This window comes from Pezoporus wallicus, unplaced genomic scaffold, assembly GCF_028554395.1.
Source record: "Pezoporus wallicus isolate ANWC-B61680 ecotype Strahan unplaced genomic scaffold, APGP_CSIRO_Pwel_v1 contig_14356, whole genome shotgun sequence".
NCBI lineage: Eukaryota > Metazoa > Chordata > Aves > Psittaciformes > Psittacidae > Pezoporus > Pezoporus wallicus.
In genome coordinates, this window is record NW_026635511.1 from 69,254 (window position 1) to 83,357 (window position 14,104).

Here is a 14,104-nt window from a genome sequence, read left to right on the forward strand (position 1 = left end):
GGAAGGAGAGGGTGTGTGAGTGACTGTGTGGTGCTGAGTTACCAGCTGGGCTTAAACTATGATAGTAAGAGATCTTGCTCTTTTCCTAGAGGTACAAGTCACTCAAGCTTGCGTTAGCTGAGATGTCTGTCGAGTCTGAAACATCACCAGGACACCTGTATAGAGAGATCCATCCCTCCAGGAGCTGCCTGTGGGGAAGAGGCTGCATTTGCTTTGTTATGGCACTGCTGGATGCTTTCTGTTTTGACACCCACCAAGTGCTTTAGAGCTTCTGGTGATGTAACATCCCAGGGTTTCAGACTGGGGAGACTGTTCCCCTTGGTGTGACGTCCCTGGGACCAAAGCAGGGGCATGAGTCAGTAATGTCCATCCTGTCACTGGAGAGGCAGTGTTACTGGTGTCACTGGTGACATGTCACATCTGCTGAGACACAGAGACTTGCAGGGCTCTGGGACAGCAGCAGTGACACCACTGGAGCCACAAAAATATCCTTAAATCTCCCAAATGGAGGCCTGGCCACCATGGGAGACAGGCCCTTCGTAAGTCAGATAATGGCAAGAGACCTCCATCTCAACTCAGGAGAAGAAAGACCCCCGATGTCAGGATATTACAAGAACATAAGAAAGCCATCTCCCCAGCCAAGCACAGAAGACCATAAGACCTGAAATGTGGGCAGAGAGGCATCCCATTCCTTCCTGGCTTTAGGAGAAACCCTGGGTGTCAGGCTGGGGAGCCAGGGGCACAGAAAGGCTCCTGTCTTTGCCCCAGATGCCATTTCCCAAGCTGTTGCACTCAGATGTTTTCAACCATCTTTTGTTTGCTGAATGCAGTGGCCAAGGTTGCAGTGAGGCTGCCCAGAAACTGAAACCAAAATGGTTTCCAGGCTTTAGGAAACCAAGCTGTTTACCAGGAGGGTAAGAGACCATAAGAAAGACTTCAGACTGAAGGTGATGAAACACGTGCCTGTTTTATTGTGTTCAGGAAAAAGCCCAAGCTGAGCAGCTCCAGCTAGCTAAGAGTGCAGTGAGTACATTTGCCCTAATTCTAACTTGAAAGAAGAATGAAAAGAAGAGTGACCAGGAGCATATGGGCTTTGTTACAAGGAAAGAGCAGGTCAAAATCACTCTGCAGTACCTACTGGAGTTTTCTAGGCAGGAGTCAAAATGTTCTGAACAGGAAAAACCCTGATCAGAAAACTAAAAGAGAAAGGGAATGTGTTCATTATCCTGGCAGAGACTATCCAGAGGAGCATTCAGATCCTCAGGTATCTCTGCTTCGGTCAGATTCAGCAGCTCCTCATCACCTGTAAGACGTGTAAGAAACAGATTATTTCATACTGCGGTGTTCTCGTGTGTTACCCCTCTGTGCTGTGCTAAAGCCCCCATGGACAGGCTCCTGAGATTGCCTGTGGTGTTAGGCAGCTCCTGGTGGCCTGCTTGCTTTTCAAAAGACACAGCAGCCCAGGGGTAGCGGAGGGGAGTTGGAGAAGGTAAAGCCCCAGTGGGTTTCAAAGGGGTTTCTGCAGGAACCTGTTGCCCTAGTGACAACTTTCCCCCTGTCCCAGTGTCAGCCCTGAAACTGGGTGGACTGTGGACAGAGTGTGCCTGGGTTTTGGCCCTCTCTCGCTGACCAGCTCTGGCCTGAAGAGACTGCATCTTCTCTGCACAGCATCTCTGCCCTAAGCTGGCTTTTGGCAGAGCCACAGAGGTGTCTGTAGAACAAGCAGCCATTTAGGACCAGGGACCACAGGCCCCATGCCAGAAGCTCTACTGACAGTAGTGGGCTTTTTGTCACTCCCCATGACTTGGAGAGTGGTATCTGCCCCTACAGCCCCAGTATTCCCCCACCCATTCACAGTGTTGTGGTTTAAGTCCACACAGAGCTACCCAGGTCATCACATTTGATGGGGCAGGGACCTGTGCCCTAGTGGTGCTGCAGGGTGGCTGTTGATAAGGTAGGTAACCTTGGCGGATAGTCCTCAAGAGGTGGCTCTGCACTGTTCCTGAACCCTCACAGAGCCAGCAGCTCGGCAGCAGCTCACCCACAGCATCCTGGCTACTGGTTGACAGCTCCCCATCCATACCTCCCATTGGTATCGCAGCACCCAGCCCCTGGGTTGTCAGCACAGGCGACTGCTCCTGTTGCACTGGCTCAGGTGGCGCTGGCTTGGGTGCCACTGGCTCAGCCTTCTCCTGCAGCTTGGGCTTGGGCTGGACATCTTCCAGTTCTTCCACCAGTTGTTCCACTGGTTCTTTCGATGATCCTGCCTGCGATTCCACCTCCAGTTCCACCTTCAGTTCTGCCACTGGTTTGAGCTCCACCACCAGCTGGTTGCTCCTTCCTTTCTTGTCTTCTCTGGCTTTCCTCTGCTTTTTGATCCTTGGCTCCCTCCAAGGGGATTTCACATGAATGAAAGTTGGGCTTGGGGAGGAGGACTTTGCCTCCTGCCCCAAAGCTTCTTGCCTTTACTGTAATTGTGCCCCAGTCCATCCCAGCAGAAGCTGCCCTTCCCCAGCCTTCCTCCCCAGTTCTGCACAGCAGCATCCTGTAGCTGCACTGGCAGGTGGGAGCCTGGCACCAAAATCTCCCCCAGCTCCACTCTGTGGTTGAGGATTGCTTGCCACTCAACCGAGCACCTACATAACCACCCCCATCTGTCTCTGCCCCGCAGCGCCTGCCTAGACCTTCTTCAGCTTTCCCCACTGAAGACTGATGGGACCCAGCTCGTCCCTGTCCCTGTACAAAGATCAAGTGGCTAGGATGCCATGCCTGGGCTCAGGTTAAGTGCACCAAAAAAACAACCCCACAGCATAAGCAGGTTTTTACCTATAAATCCAGTAAGCTGAGTTCTTCTCCTGGGCTTTTTCCTTTCTTTTCCGGAGCATCTCACGGTCTCTCAAGCGGCGGGAGATGGGGATTTCTGCATGGAAAAATTAAGTGGTAACATGACAATTCAACACCTCCCTGCCTGGTGACAAACACTGGTGCAAGAAGCCATGCTCTTTTTGTCATGAAGCAGGTCTTGCTGTGAAACTGCTTGGGTGCTGTACCTCCAGCTCAGCCTCAGTGGGTAGGATCTCATGACAAACACCCCCAAAGCTCCTGTGCTCCTGTGCTGAAAGTTACTCTAAACTTCTAGTTGCGGTTTTCCTGCTGTTGCTGCAGCTCTGGGGTGAGGAGAGAGTGAGCCAGAGGGCACAGGCTTTCCTGTAAACAGATGCTTGTGTGTATTAGGATGAGACATTGTGGGTGATGCTGACCCAGCCAGAGACGAGGACAGGGCTAGTACACATTGCTGTGAGTGAGGAGACTGGTGCCTAAAAACACAACAGCTGCCCCAAGCTTGTCTGCAGCTCTGAAGACGACCATGTCAGGGCTGAAGACAGACTGTTGTCAGACTGGGTCCAATGCTGACTTTACCATTTAGTCAAGATGTGCAGGTTACCTACAGCCACCAGGAGAAAGGGGCACCTCCCTACATCTCCATCACCCCGTGCAGGGCCAACTTTAAAATTACATCAAGCAATCCAGGCCCTTGTCCAGGGAAGTAGGAATACCTTAAAGCCCACATATCTGATCTCTGCACCACTCTCAACCCTCATGTTTTTTCTGCTTTTCTATCCAGCCATATTTGCAATGTGGACCAGGTGCCTCTTGCCTTTTGCTGTGCACCCCTAAAAGGAGTGTGGCTCTCGCTTCTCTTAGCCCCTGTTAGACAGAGGATGACTGCAATGAGCTCTCCTCAGTTATGTTTTAATTCTTAGGAGCCTGTTCAGGGCTATGTTTGGTTTCAGTCTCAGGAAAGTGCTGATAACACACTGATGTTTTTGTTAGTGCTTACGTAGCGCTTGTACTTCTCAAGGACTTGTCAGGTCTTCTGCTTTGCCAGTGAGCGAGGGAATTAGCCATTCTAGAGATGATTTACCACCTTTTGCTTTGAGCACAGTAGTGCCATACAGGAAAAGAGGGCTCCTCTCCTAAAAAATTCCAGCCTAACAAGAGAAAGGACACAGCAGTATACACAATTCTGAAGGCAACATGCAATGATAGTGCCAGAGTCTCTTAGTGATGGCAGGGTCACCTCAGCATCACCCAAAAGAGTGTCAGCCTCCGAGGGCAGTCCACCACTGAACTTGGTCTGCACAATGCGAGCAGATGTTCCGCAGTCGTGAGGCTGTTCCCAGACTCGAAGCAGTGTAAGAAGCAGTAGGGCACAGCCAGCATGAGATGACCCTGCCATCCACATAGCAAAAGGCAGAAAGGAGCCTGGAAAGAGGAGGTTACAAGGTGCAATAGCAGGATCTGCATCAGTTTAACTACTAAAGTACTTAATCCCTTGCACACCCCTTGCACAGCCAAGGTAACTAACTTTCCGTTTCGATAGGTCCTGTGAGCCATAAAAGCACTTCTAGCTGCTTGCAATCAGTTTCCTTCCCTACCCATCCTTAGCAAATTGTTTTGCATGAGTAGAAAACACCTCTCACTCCTTTCTCACTCCAAGAGAGCACTCCCACAGATGCTCCAGAGATGTCAGCTGTTAACACTAAGCAGGAAAGATCACAGTAAAACATCTGTGCCCTGGTGAAAAAAAATCTAGGTAAGAACACAAAGGTAGAGTTGAAATTAAAAGAAAAAAAATCCATCAAGCTAAAAGAGCAATGAGACAGTATTGCAAAGTCTGCAGATAGGCATTATATTGATGCCGCCAGAGGGATTTTGAGTTAGAAATTGTTTCTAGGTGCTTCTGCCTTTGTGATCTGAAACATGACACAGAAAAAAACACTTACCTTTGTAGTTAAGTGTGCATCCTCCATCCCCCAAGCATAAACTGTTAATTATTAACTCCTTTTTTAGAAACCGCTGGTGACAAAGATCATCCTCTCTCCTCCCCAAAAACTCAAGTTAGGAGTGTTCTCAACCTTACCTTCCTCTCCATGCTGTTTATGAGCCACAGCGGGTGGATCAGAAGGATCAAAATTACTATTGCGTTGTTGGGGACTAGTCATTGCTCTTCACAGTGTTGAATAGGAAGCAGCCTAACTCCCTCAGAAGAGCATCTGGAGATACTGGTGCAGCATAATGAGGGCTTGAAAAAAATGCAGACTGCCCGCCCAAAACCTCTTATCTGGCCTGGCCACTAGTAGGGTAATAATGTTCTCCTTATCAGAGTGCAAAGGTATAGAGAGTCTCTGCCCAGGATCTACTGTGGATTGCAAAAGATCCACACAAAGTTAGAGCAAAAGTTAGTGCTTTTATACAGAAAATAATTATAGTTCAGATAAATTTACACTCATTGCTGCTAAACTGTAACTCAAATGCCCTCCTTTATAGTACAAAGGAGCTGCATGGCAGGGCAGGATGCAGCACTGCCTTTCTGCTGGTTTCCAGCCTGGGGTGCAGGGAACTGTTGTTAGTCCTTAAGGACCCCTTGTGAGGTCTGAAATGGGATGTATGCTATTTGAAAGGTGTTTGCACAGGACCCTGGTAGTGGTGGTGGGAAAGGACCTTTGTCTGCGCTGCAGCCCTTCTCTCAGCAGGAGTTTCTGCTGCACAAGGTTAGAGCCCTTGTGGCATCGTACACTTTGGAAACCCCTACAGATGGAAACTGCCAAATTCGTGTGACCTGTCCAAGGGCTGCATCACCTTCCTGGGAAATCCAGACAGAATAATGAATCCAGATGGGCACTCCAGCCAAATGCCTGTGTGTGTTGAGGACTACCCTGTGACTTGTTGGTCCAGGCTATGAGCAAAGCACTTCTCTCAGGAAGCAGGATGGCAATGGGTAGCCCCAGTAAAACCAGTGGGAAGACCCAGCTGTCGCCTTGTCCACTGCAGATTACAGGTTACCTCCAGAGAGGTGGGGCATGTTAAGCAGCCCCAAAAGGAGCAGCAGGGTGGTGGCAGCAGAGCAGATACAGGAAGGCTCTGATATGGACGGGTGGGCCAGGATGGCATAAAGAGATGTGAGGCTTCCAAGTCAATTCACAGGGAAGTTTCTTGTTTCTCAGTCGCAAGCGAAGGTGTCCTGTGCTGGTGATGATGTCCATGTTCTAGTACTGCATGATGGTGCAGCACAGCACCGGAGTCATGCAGACTTCTTGAAAACTGTCTTAGAAGGTGCTCTACCATGAAAAGACAGAGCCTGGGGAGGAAGAAAACACATCACATCTCAAATGCTGTATTAAGTTCTGGGCCTCTCACTACAAGACAGACCTTGAGGTGTTGGTGCGGTTCCAGAGAAGGGCAACAAAGCTGGTGCAGGGTCTGGAGCACAAGTCTGATGAGGAACAGCTGAGGGAACTGCGGGGATTCAGTCTGGAGAAGAGAAGGGTCAGGGGGGACATTACTGTTCTCTACGACTACCTGTGGTGAGGTGGGGTTGGTCTCTTCTTCCAAGTAACAAGCAATAGGACAAGAGGTAACAGCCTCAAGCTGCAGTGGAAGAGGTTTAGATTGGACAGTAGGAACAATTTCTTCACAGAGGAGGTGGTCAGGCATTGGAACAGGCTGCCCAGGGCAGTGGTGGAGTCATAGTCCCTGGAGGTATTTAAAAGATGTGTGGTTTAGTGGTGAACTTGGCAGTGCTGGGTTAACAGTTGGGCTTCATGATTTTATGGGTCTTCTGCAACCTAAATCAGAGAGTCGTAGAATCATAGAATGGTTTAGTTTGCAAAGGACCTTAAGATCATCCAGTTCCAAACCCCACCATGGGCCTCACACTAGACCATGTCACCCAAGGCTCTGTCCAACCTGTCTTTGAACACTGCCAGGGGTGGAGCATTTGCCACTTCTTTGAGCAACCTGTGCTAGTGCCTCACCACCCTCATAGTAAAGAACTTCTTCCTTATATCTAACCTGAACTTCCCCTGAATAAGTTTAAACCCATTACCTCTTGTCCTATTGCTACAGTCCCTGATGAAGAGTCTGTCTCTGGCATCCTTGTAGGCCCCCTTCAGATACTGGAAGGCTGCTATGAGGTCTCCACACAGCCTTCTCTTCTCCAGGCTGAGCAGCCCCAGTGTTCTCAGCCTGTCTTTGTACGGGTGCTGCTCAAGCCCCCTGATCATCCTCATGGCCCTCCTCTGGATTTGCTCCTACAGCTCCATGTCCTTCTTATGTTGAGGACACCAGAACTGCGATTCCATATGCCTGGCCATAGCAAAACTTCACATCTAGAAGCATTCTTACAAAAAGCTTGATATTTTCTGGGCTGCTTGAAGATGATATGAAACATAGAAGACAGGATGGAAATCTCTGGGTGTTTCAGTGGTCCATGGGAACTTGCTGCATGCTCAGTCTGTGGCTAACTCAGCTTCTCACACCCTCCATCTACTCAGTCACTCCAAAGCCTGGTGGGGTCCGATAAGTGACTCTTGACTCAGCAAAACATTGCCATATGACACTGCAGAGATGTTACTGTCAATATTTCTCCATTCCAGCAATCTTCTGCTGGGTAGAAATGAATAGATTTGTAAAGAACATTTGTAAAAGAAAGAGTTGGTGTGCCTTTAGTGTCTTTAGAGGTGCTTAATGGAATAGATGGGCTTTAAAATCTTACACAGCCTGCACTTACATGTTTTCAGAACTGAAATCTCTAGAGAGGCTCTTAGGTGCAAATTTCCAAAGAAAGTGATTTTATTATCCTATGGGGAAGCTTCAGTGATTGATGACTGGAAATTACAGATGCAGCTGCCTAGTTTTAAGTTGCCTCTGCTCTGAAGTGGAGGTGAGAGGCAGAGACTCGCCTGCAACACCAGTGACACTGGGCTCATTTTAAAGCCCAGATTACCTCCCTGTCCACCATCAGCACCAGTAACACAGAAGACTCCTCTTTTCCAGCAAAGCTCTCTAGCTCATGTGGCCAAAGCTGCATCCCTTTTGCTATAGAGATGGATTTGTGCAAGTAGATTAAACTTTCCTGCCAGTCTCAGTTGCATGAGCTATTACAGCTGGATACTTTACATATGCCAGGTGCTGCTTCCCTCCGTTCCTCTCCACATTTTGGTTCAGGTAGCCCTAGGATACCTTCACTGATGCTTTGCAGGTGAGGAACTGGAGGAGCTTAACCAGGTGTCTAGCCCCCTGAGCAGCACCAGTGTCACAGAACCCTTTAGTGTCAGTAGAGCTGACCCAACCTTGGGTACATCTCACTGTGCTGGTCCCCCACATGGCTTTTACTACCCAAAAGCTCTGAGAATGCTTTGTCCAAAGGACAGCTGGACCTAGGGCAGGACCCTCTGCCCTAGGCCCATCTCCTAACACTGTTGGGACTGTCACTGCAGATGCCAGGCTTTGGGCCTATGCATAAGACAAAGTTCTTTATGAGGCTTGGTGTATCTCTCTTTACCCCTATCTGTCATTTCTACTGCAAAGCAATATCCAGAGACTTGCATATCCCTCCCTGCAGTCAGTGGATGCAGCCATGAACCCAAGATTGTCACATTGAACATGAGCAGCTGGGGAGCTGGTCTGCTGTTACTCTAACAGCATGTCAGGGCACTTCTCCAGTTTTGTCTCACATGACAACAATAGAGAAGTGATTTTTCAGGCTTGAACTTCACTCCCTGAATTGAAACATGTTTGGGGGCAACTTTCCTGGTTGCAGCACACTTCTCTGGGAGCTGGGCTACCAGTGAGTATCTCTGTGTGATGAACTATGGTGCCTGTGAAAGCAGATAATCCCTTCCTCCCCCTGCCCTGACTGAAGCATGAAAAGATGGGAAACAGGTGGATAAATTCAACAGGCAAAACTGCATGCAAAAGTACAAATCTATGTTTATAGCCCCTGCCACTGACCAGTGCAGTGCACGTCTTGCTGCCCACCAGCTGCCTCCTTAGTCTTGCCTGATCTTGCTAGACACAGATCTGCTAGGCTTCAGGGTTAGGCTTTCTGCCCAAGGTCTGTGGTGGTGTTAAATCAGCACCCCCCAGGGTGTGCCTCTTGCTCTTGAGCCATATTGAAATAAGCAGGTGAATCCAGCAGTCCCTGGGGGAGGATGAGTGTCTCGAAATCTGCTGCGTGTAGCATCAATACTAACAGGGTCCCAAGGCTGCTCAAGCTTTGACCTTGCACGTCTGGTGCACAAGTATGTGCTTTAGCTCTGTAGTTTCTAAATAAACAATCCACGGTGTGATTGGAGGCATGCAGCTTTCCCCTCCAGAACAACCCCTAGATTGTCTGTGTTGTTTTTTTCTAGCCTCTGCAAATAAATAGATGGGGCTCTTCGGGTATACAGAATGAAGGGCTGCAGCCACTCTGTGTGTGCAGGGGAAAATGGGTTCCAGTTATGCACCATGTTATGCTGGATCTTCCCTCAGCCCTCCCAGAAAGCTGGGACAGAGCTGTCCTAATACACCCTGCGTGTGGCTGGGCTGGCAGCAGGAGGAACAGAAAACCCCATGGGGAAGATGCATTTGTGTTCTTCACTATGGAAGTGTTTTAGGGATGATAACCCCACCAAAATCCATCCCTATGGTGCATCTGAAGGTCTGCACAGAAAGACTGGCAATACAGAGAACAACATGCAGCCAGACCACCCCTCCCTTGCTACCTGAGAGCTGGAAGGGAGCAAACGGGCTTGCAGATCCCTGGGACAAATGAGCAGATGGTAGAGTAGCAGTAGCTGTGGGTAGGTGGGCAAGCTGTCTCCCCTACTCTGCAGAAGTGGAAAGAGTCCAGGCATGGAAAACAGAGATGATAGAAGCTATGGACAACTCCGAGCAACTAGCTAGCTAGGACTTTCCAGCCTGGGGAAGAGGTTTGAATGAGAGAAAAGCTTTCAATGATAGCGAAGAAGCAGTGGACATCAGGTCAGATGCATCTCTCATCAGACCAAGCATGGCTGTTATATGCTGTCAGTACTATTTCCAGCTGCAGCATTAAATCTACCAGCAATGGCTTTGCTGTGCATTGTGGTGCTGCCATGTCCCATGTCATGATTCCAGGAAGGTGCAGAGCTGGAGGAGGTGTGTAGGGATGACTTACATGACTAGCTGGCCAAGCACGACAGTAGCCATGACATTGGCACAGCTCCTGGACTCTTAGGGTGGTCACTGACTTCAGGGAGCTCGCTTGACCATGTCATGTGCCCTGGACTCTTACCCAGGTGCCTGCAAGTGAGTTGTATGAGTATAGCACTAAGTCAGAGCAACGTGATTCCATATGGGTGAGCACAGATGTGTCCTGGAAGGATTTCAGCTCACACTGAAGTTCTTTTAAAGGCTGATCAGAAATATCAACCAGTCATTCTGGAGAAACACAACATTTGGTGCAGAACTGAAATGAATTCAGCAGGCAAGTCCTGGATTAGCTAGCGCCTGCTGATATCTGCCACTGCAAGGAAAGGGATCCCCTTGCATACCCAAGTTGTACAGTCTTGTTACAGCTATCTCATGAAAGGTCAGTTGTGTCCCATCTGGGAGACAAAAGAGCAGAGGAAGCCCCAAGGACTGCCAATACACACTTAAACTGTTACCTTGGTTGGACTGTGCCAGTCCCAGAGATGGCCCTGACACCAGGAGCAACCTAGACCTGAAATTCCCAGAGAGTAGTTCTGGGTAATAGTGAAGTTTGGTGGCTACTTTCAGGAATCAGGAATCCTTGATGGAGCAAGAATCAGGGGTCCCTTGTGTGCAGGGTCTCCCCTTGGGCTCTTTCCACACTGCTGTCGTGAAAGGCTCTTTGGTAAGAAGCTGAATAAAATCTGCACTTCTCAGTGCAGATGTTATTATTTTCAACTTACATCAGCTCTGGAAGCTGTGGTGTTTGCTAGGGAGCCAGGGAGATGTTTTCTCACACGCTGGAGAAACTTCCCTTTTGCTAAATGGCCATCCTACAGAAAAAAACATCTGCACCTTCTTCACTGGAATCTGTGTGCTTCTTGCTACTCCCACAGGGCCTTTGCCACAGGAATGTGCAAGAGATAATACAGTGCAGAGCATCACTTTACAATGGATTTGAAATGAACGTTTTGACTGTACGCTTTTAGTAGCCCTTCGTAGGAACCACCTTATGCTGTTTTCCCTCAGCCTTGCATAAAAGAATTTCTGTTGAAATAAGACTGTGCCCATCATTTTATTATTAACCTTTGCTAACTTTAACGCGCAATCAGTACAGAGCATACAGGATCAATTAATCACCTGTTTCTGGGCTCAGGAAAGCTCAGATGTCTTGACAGTCCCCATCTTTCAAAATCCAGATGTCTTGCCTGGTTCTCCTAGAATAACAGAGGAAAAAAAGCATAAGTGCTCAAAAAATACTCACCACATCATACTTTGGCTCCTGTCCAGCCCATGGAACAGAGCTGACTGGTATAAAATTGGCTTACTTTCCTGTCTAGAAAGCTGCTGTGGCTGCATGCCATCCTGGCCCACAGTGTCTCCTCCTCTGTGAGTGATGCTTGTGGTTGCTGCCCTGTTTTGCATCACCCACTACCACCAAGAAGAGTGTGGCACCATCCCATTTGCAACCATAGGCTGCGGCTAGATCCCCCAAGCCTCCCATGCCCCAGACTAGCTGGACACAGCTACCCTGTACCTCCCTGCAGCTTTCCTTGACAAGCTGGGCATCCCTGTCCTCCTACAGCCTAGCACACAGTTTGTGTTATCTGCTGTGCAAGTGCACTCCTGACCTGTGCTCAACCTCATTTTCACCCTCTGTCCCTTTCTAGTGAGATCTCCTGCTCAGTCACTCCCCAGTCTGGATAAAATCAGTGCCCCAAAATAATTTGTGCTTCTCTTAGGGTCCCTGCTGCCCTAGTCCTAAAGTTTATGGTGGTACCTTTTGTTTGAAGTTATGCCAAAACAGGCATGAGGCACATAATCGGACATCTGCATTCGCAAAAGTCCCTTTGAAGGACTTAGTGGTGCTATTTGACTCTCCAGGCTAGATACTTAGTCAACTTTCTGCCCAAGTTCAGCTCTGCCTTCTCTGATTGCAGGCAGCACGAACGGTGGGACTTTCTCCCATCCTTGACAGTGTCTGGTTTGTTGCCAGCTTGCCAGCACCCATGTCAGAGGCCTTCTGGCCATGGGCTCCTGACCTCACCTTTTTCATCTGCTGATCATGCAGCCACAGATGGTCTGACTTAGCAAGCTGATCCAATGGATGAATAGTCAGCTTTTCTGTGGGATTAGTCCCCTGCCAACACAATAACCTAAATCCCCCAGCCTGCAGCTGAGCTGTAGCTACTGAACATCGTGCTAAGAATGGGGCAGGAACCTTCAGGCAAGGGCTGGGGACATGCCTGCACCTTTTTTCAGGCACTACCAGCGCAGGACGGTGAAGCTCCCAGGCACAGGGGAGCTTGAGTAACAGTATTTCACAAGCACCCAGTTTCAGACGGCCAAAATTAGGCACCTGGAGGTCTCTGCCAAGGGCATGAGCTTACATTTGCTGCACACAGAGCTGGCATTCATTGGCATAGGTGTTCCCATCAGTCCCACAGACAGGCAAGTGCAGGAGGGGGCAGGCCTGCAGCTCCACCATCTCTCTACACACCGGCTGAAAAGGAGAATCCACAGCACCCATTTCAGTACCAGAAGCACCCACTTCTTCCTCCCACAGCACCTGGGAAGGAGCAAGTCCCACCAGTGACCTGGCTCCCCCTGCTCTGGGCAGAGCACACAGAGCAGGAAAGCAGAGGGCAGGGGCCACCACGTCTCTCAGTGGGACTCATAACTTGTCCTCTGATGTGGGCTTGATGCTGGAGCACCAGCACACATGAGGCTGAGGATGGTTGCTGGGAACAGCTTTTCTCCCAGGCATGCTAGGCACTGAATCTAATCTCTTACCTTTCTCAGGCCATTCCCTTTGTTCACCTCTGCCCCTGAAACAGAGAAGAGACACATGAACATGGCAAACCAGTGACTGGTGGCAGGAGCATGAGACATCAACAGGGGTCACATCCAGACCAAAGGAAAGGCAGGGTTGTACAGGACCCACTCAGGATCCAGATCAGCTGTGTGGGTTTCGTGAGTGGGAGACCAGTTTCCTGCATGCCACCCTCCCAACAGCACAGTGCACAGCCTCCATCCACAGCTGAGCTGGCTGGGACAAAGCTGGCAATGCCTGTTCCTGCTCCCTAATCCCTCTACTGACAGCCTTCTCTCCCAGTGTCTGGACCAGGAGCTCCACAGTGCCTCCAGCACATTCCAGGAAATGTGAATCCGTGGAGTGCAGTGCAAGGGGTGTCTTCAGAGGGCTGAGGCTGGGTGACTCTGTACAGCCAGACAACAGCCATTCCAGAGAGAGCTGCATTCTGTGGGTTCTTCTTCTGCAGTCCGGAAGAGCAGTAGCAACAGTTCACAGCCCACCTGTGCAGTGAATGAATATCCTGGGAGCAAGAGGGCTTATACACAGGCTGCTGCGGGACCACCGTTATGAGCACCTAGGTAGCGTTGATTTTCCAGAGTCTACAAATAGCTGCCTCCCACATGAATATGCTGAGCACACAGTGTTCTTGCAAAGACTTGCAGCTTTTCATGGAAGCAGGAAGAACAGTAGCTGCCAGCACAGTGTATGTGCTGTCCCCACATATCCTGGTTCCTGCCTGCATTGTGGGCTGTCCCCTGTCCCACCACTCTCCCGAGGGCAATGCAGTTGATGAACTGGCACAGTCTGTTTGCCCCAATCCTTCCTCCCCACCCTGCTGCCCCTATGTGTGCTTGCCCTCCCCACCTCTGCTCCAAACCAGAGATCCTGGTTCTTTCTGCCCTCCCACCCATTTCTGGTCCATCCGTTGCTCCCAATCCTCCACCACAGAGCCATGTGCCAGCAGCAGAGCGGGCTTACCACTGGCAGTGATGAAAGCAACCAGTGCCGCTGCCACCACCAACACCACCGGCAGCTGTTGCGTGGGCATGGCTGGTGTGGACGCATGCACTCATGCACCTCACTCTGAGCATGGCTGCCTTTATAGGAAGGGCATCGGCTTATCTCAGCAGTGCTGGGAAAAGCAGCACTTTGATCTGCACTGGGAGCAGCTGCTCTGTGCGCCCAGAGGGATCACTTGGGTGTTCTCACAACACTGATAATCCCCGCCAGTGCCACTTGCCAGCCTCAGGCACTGGAGGCTGCTTTACAAGGCCTTGCACTGTTGTCTGG

General features: G+C 49.9%; 2 protein-coding genes across 2 annotated transcripts; both read right to left on the reverse strand.

The window, feature by feature from the left end:
• Window positions 1-948: 948 nt before the first annotated feature.
• On the reverse strand, window positions 949-6,160 carry LOC130592414 (uncharacterized). Its single transcript, XM_057396682.1, has 4 exons — window positions 4,925-6,160; window positions 2,827-2,920; window positions 2,042-2,388; window positions 949-1,303 (listed from the first exon to the last, which is right to left on the reverse strand). Exons 1-4 carry the CDS (start codon window positions 5,004-5,006, stop codon window positions 1,197-1,199), a joined length of 630 nt encoding a protein of 209 aa, XP_057252665.1. The 5' UTR covers window positions 5,007-6,160; the 3' UTR covers window positions 949-1,196.
• A 4,895-nt stretch (window positions 6,161-11,055) lies between these two features.
• On the reverse strand, window positions 11,056-13,879 carry SPINK4 (serine peptidase inhibitor Kazal type 4). The gene is made up of 4 exons (XM_057396681.1): window positions 13,793-13,879; window positions 12,793-12,827; window positions 12,390-12,502; window positions 11,056-11,216 (listed from the first exon to the last, which is right to left on the reverse strand). Exons 1-4 carry the CDS (start codon window positions 13,860-13,862, stop codon window positions 11,162-11,164), a joined length of 273 nt encoding a protein of 90 aa, XP_057252664.1. The 5' UTR covers window positions 13,863-13,879; the 3' UTR covers window positions 11,056-11,161.
• Window positions 13,880-14,104: the final 225 nt, after the last annotated feature.

Bases quoted from the DNA above. Each gene is read 5' to 3' on its own strand.
- LOC130592414 (XM_057396682.1), bottom strand. From the start codon at position 5,006: ATGACTAGTCCCCAACAACGCAATAGTAATTTTGATCCTTCTGATCCA. The intron at 2,921-4,924 runs GTAAGGTTGAGA...TTTTCCATGCAG, and splicing joins TAAACAGCATGGAGAGGAAG to AAATCCCCATCTCCCGCCGC. The intron at 2,389-2,826 runs GTAAAAACCTGC...ATCCCCTTGGAG, and splicing joins TCAGCTTACTGGATTTATAG to GGAGCCAAGGATCAAAAAGC.
- SPINK4 (XM_057396681.1), bottom strand. From the start codon at position 13,862: ATGCCCACGCAACAGCTGCCGGTGGTGTTGGTGGTGGCAGCGGCACTG. The intron at 12,503-12,792 runs GTAAGAGATTAG...TCTCCTTTTCAG, and splicing joins AAGGGAATGGCCTGAGAAAG to CCGGTGTGTAGAGAGATGGT. The intron at 11,217-12,389 runs GTAAGCTCATGC...CTGTTATTCTAG, and splicing joins CAGCTCTGTGTGCAGCAAAT to GAGAACCAGGCAAGACATCT.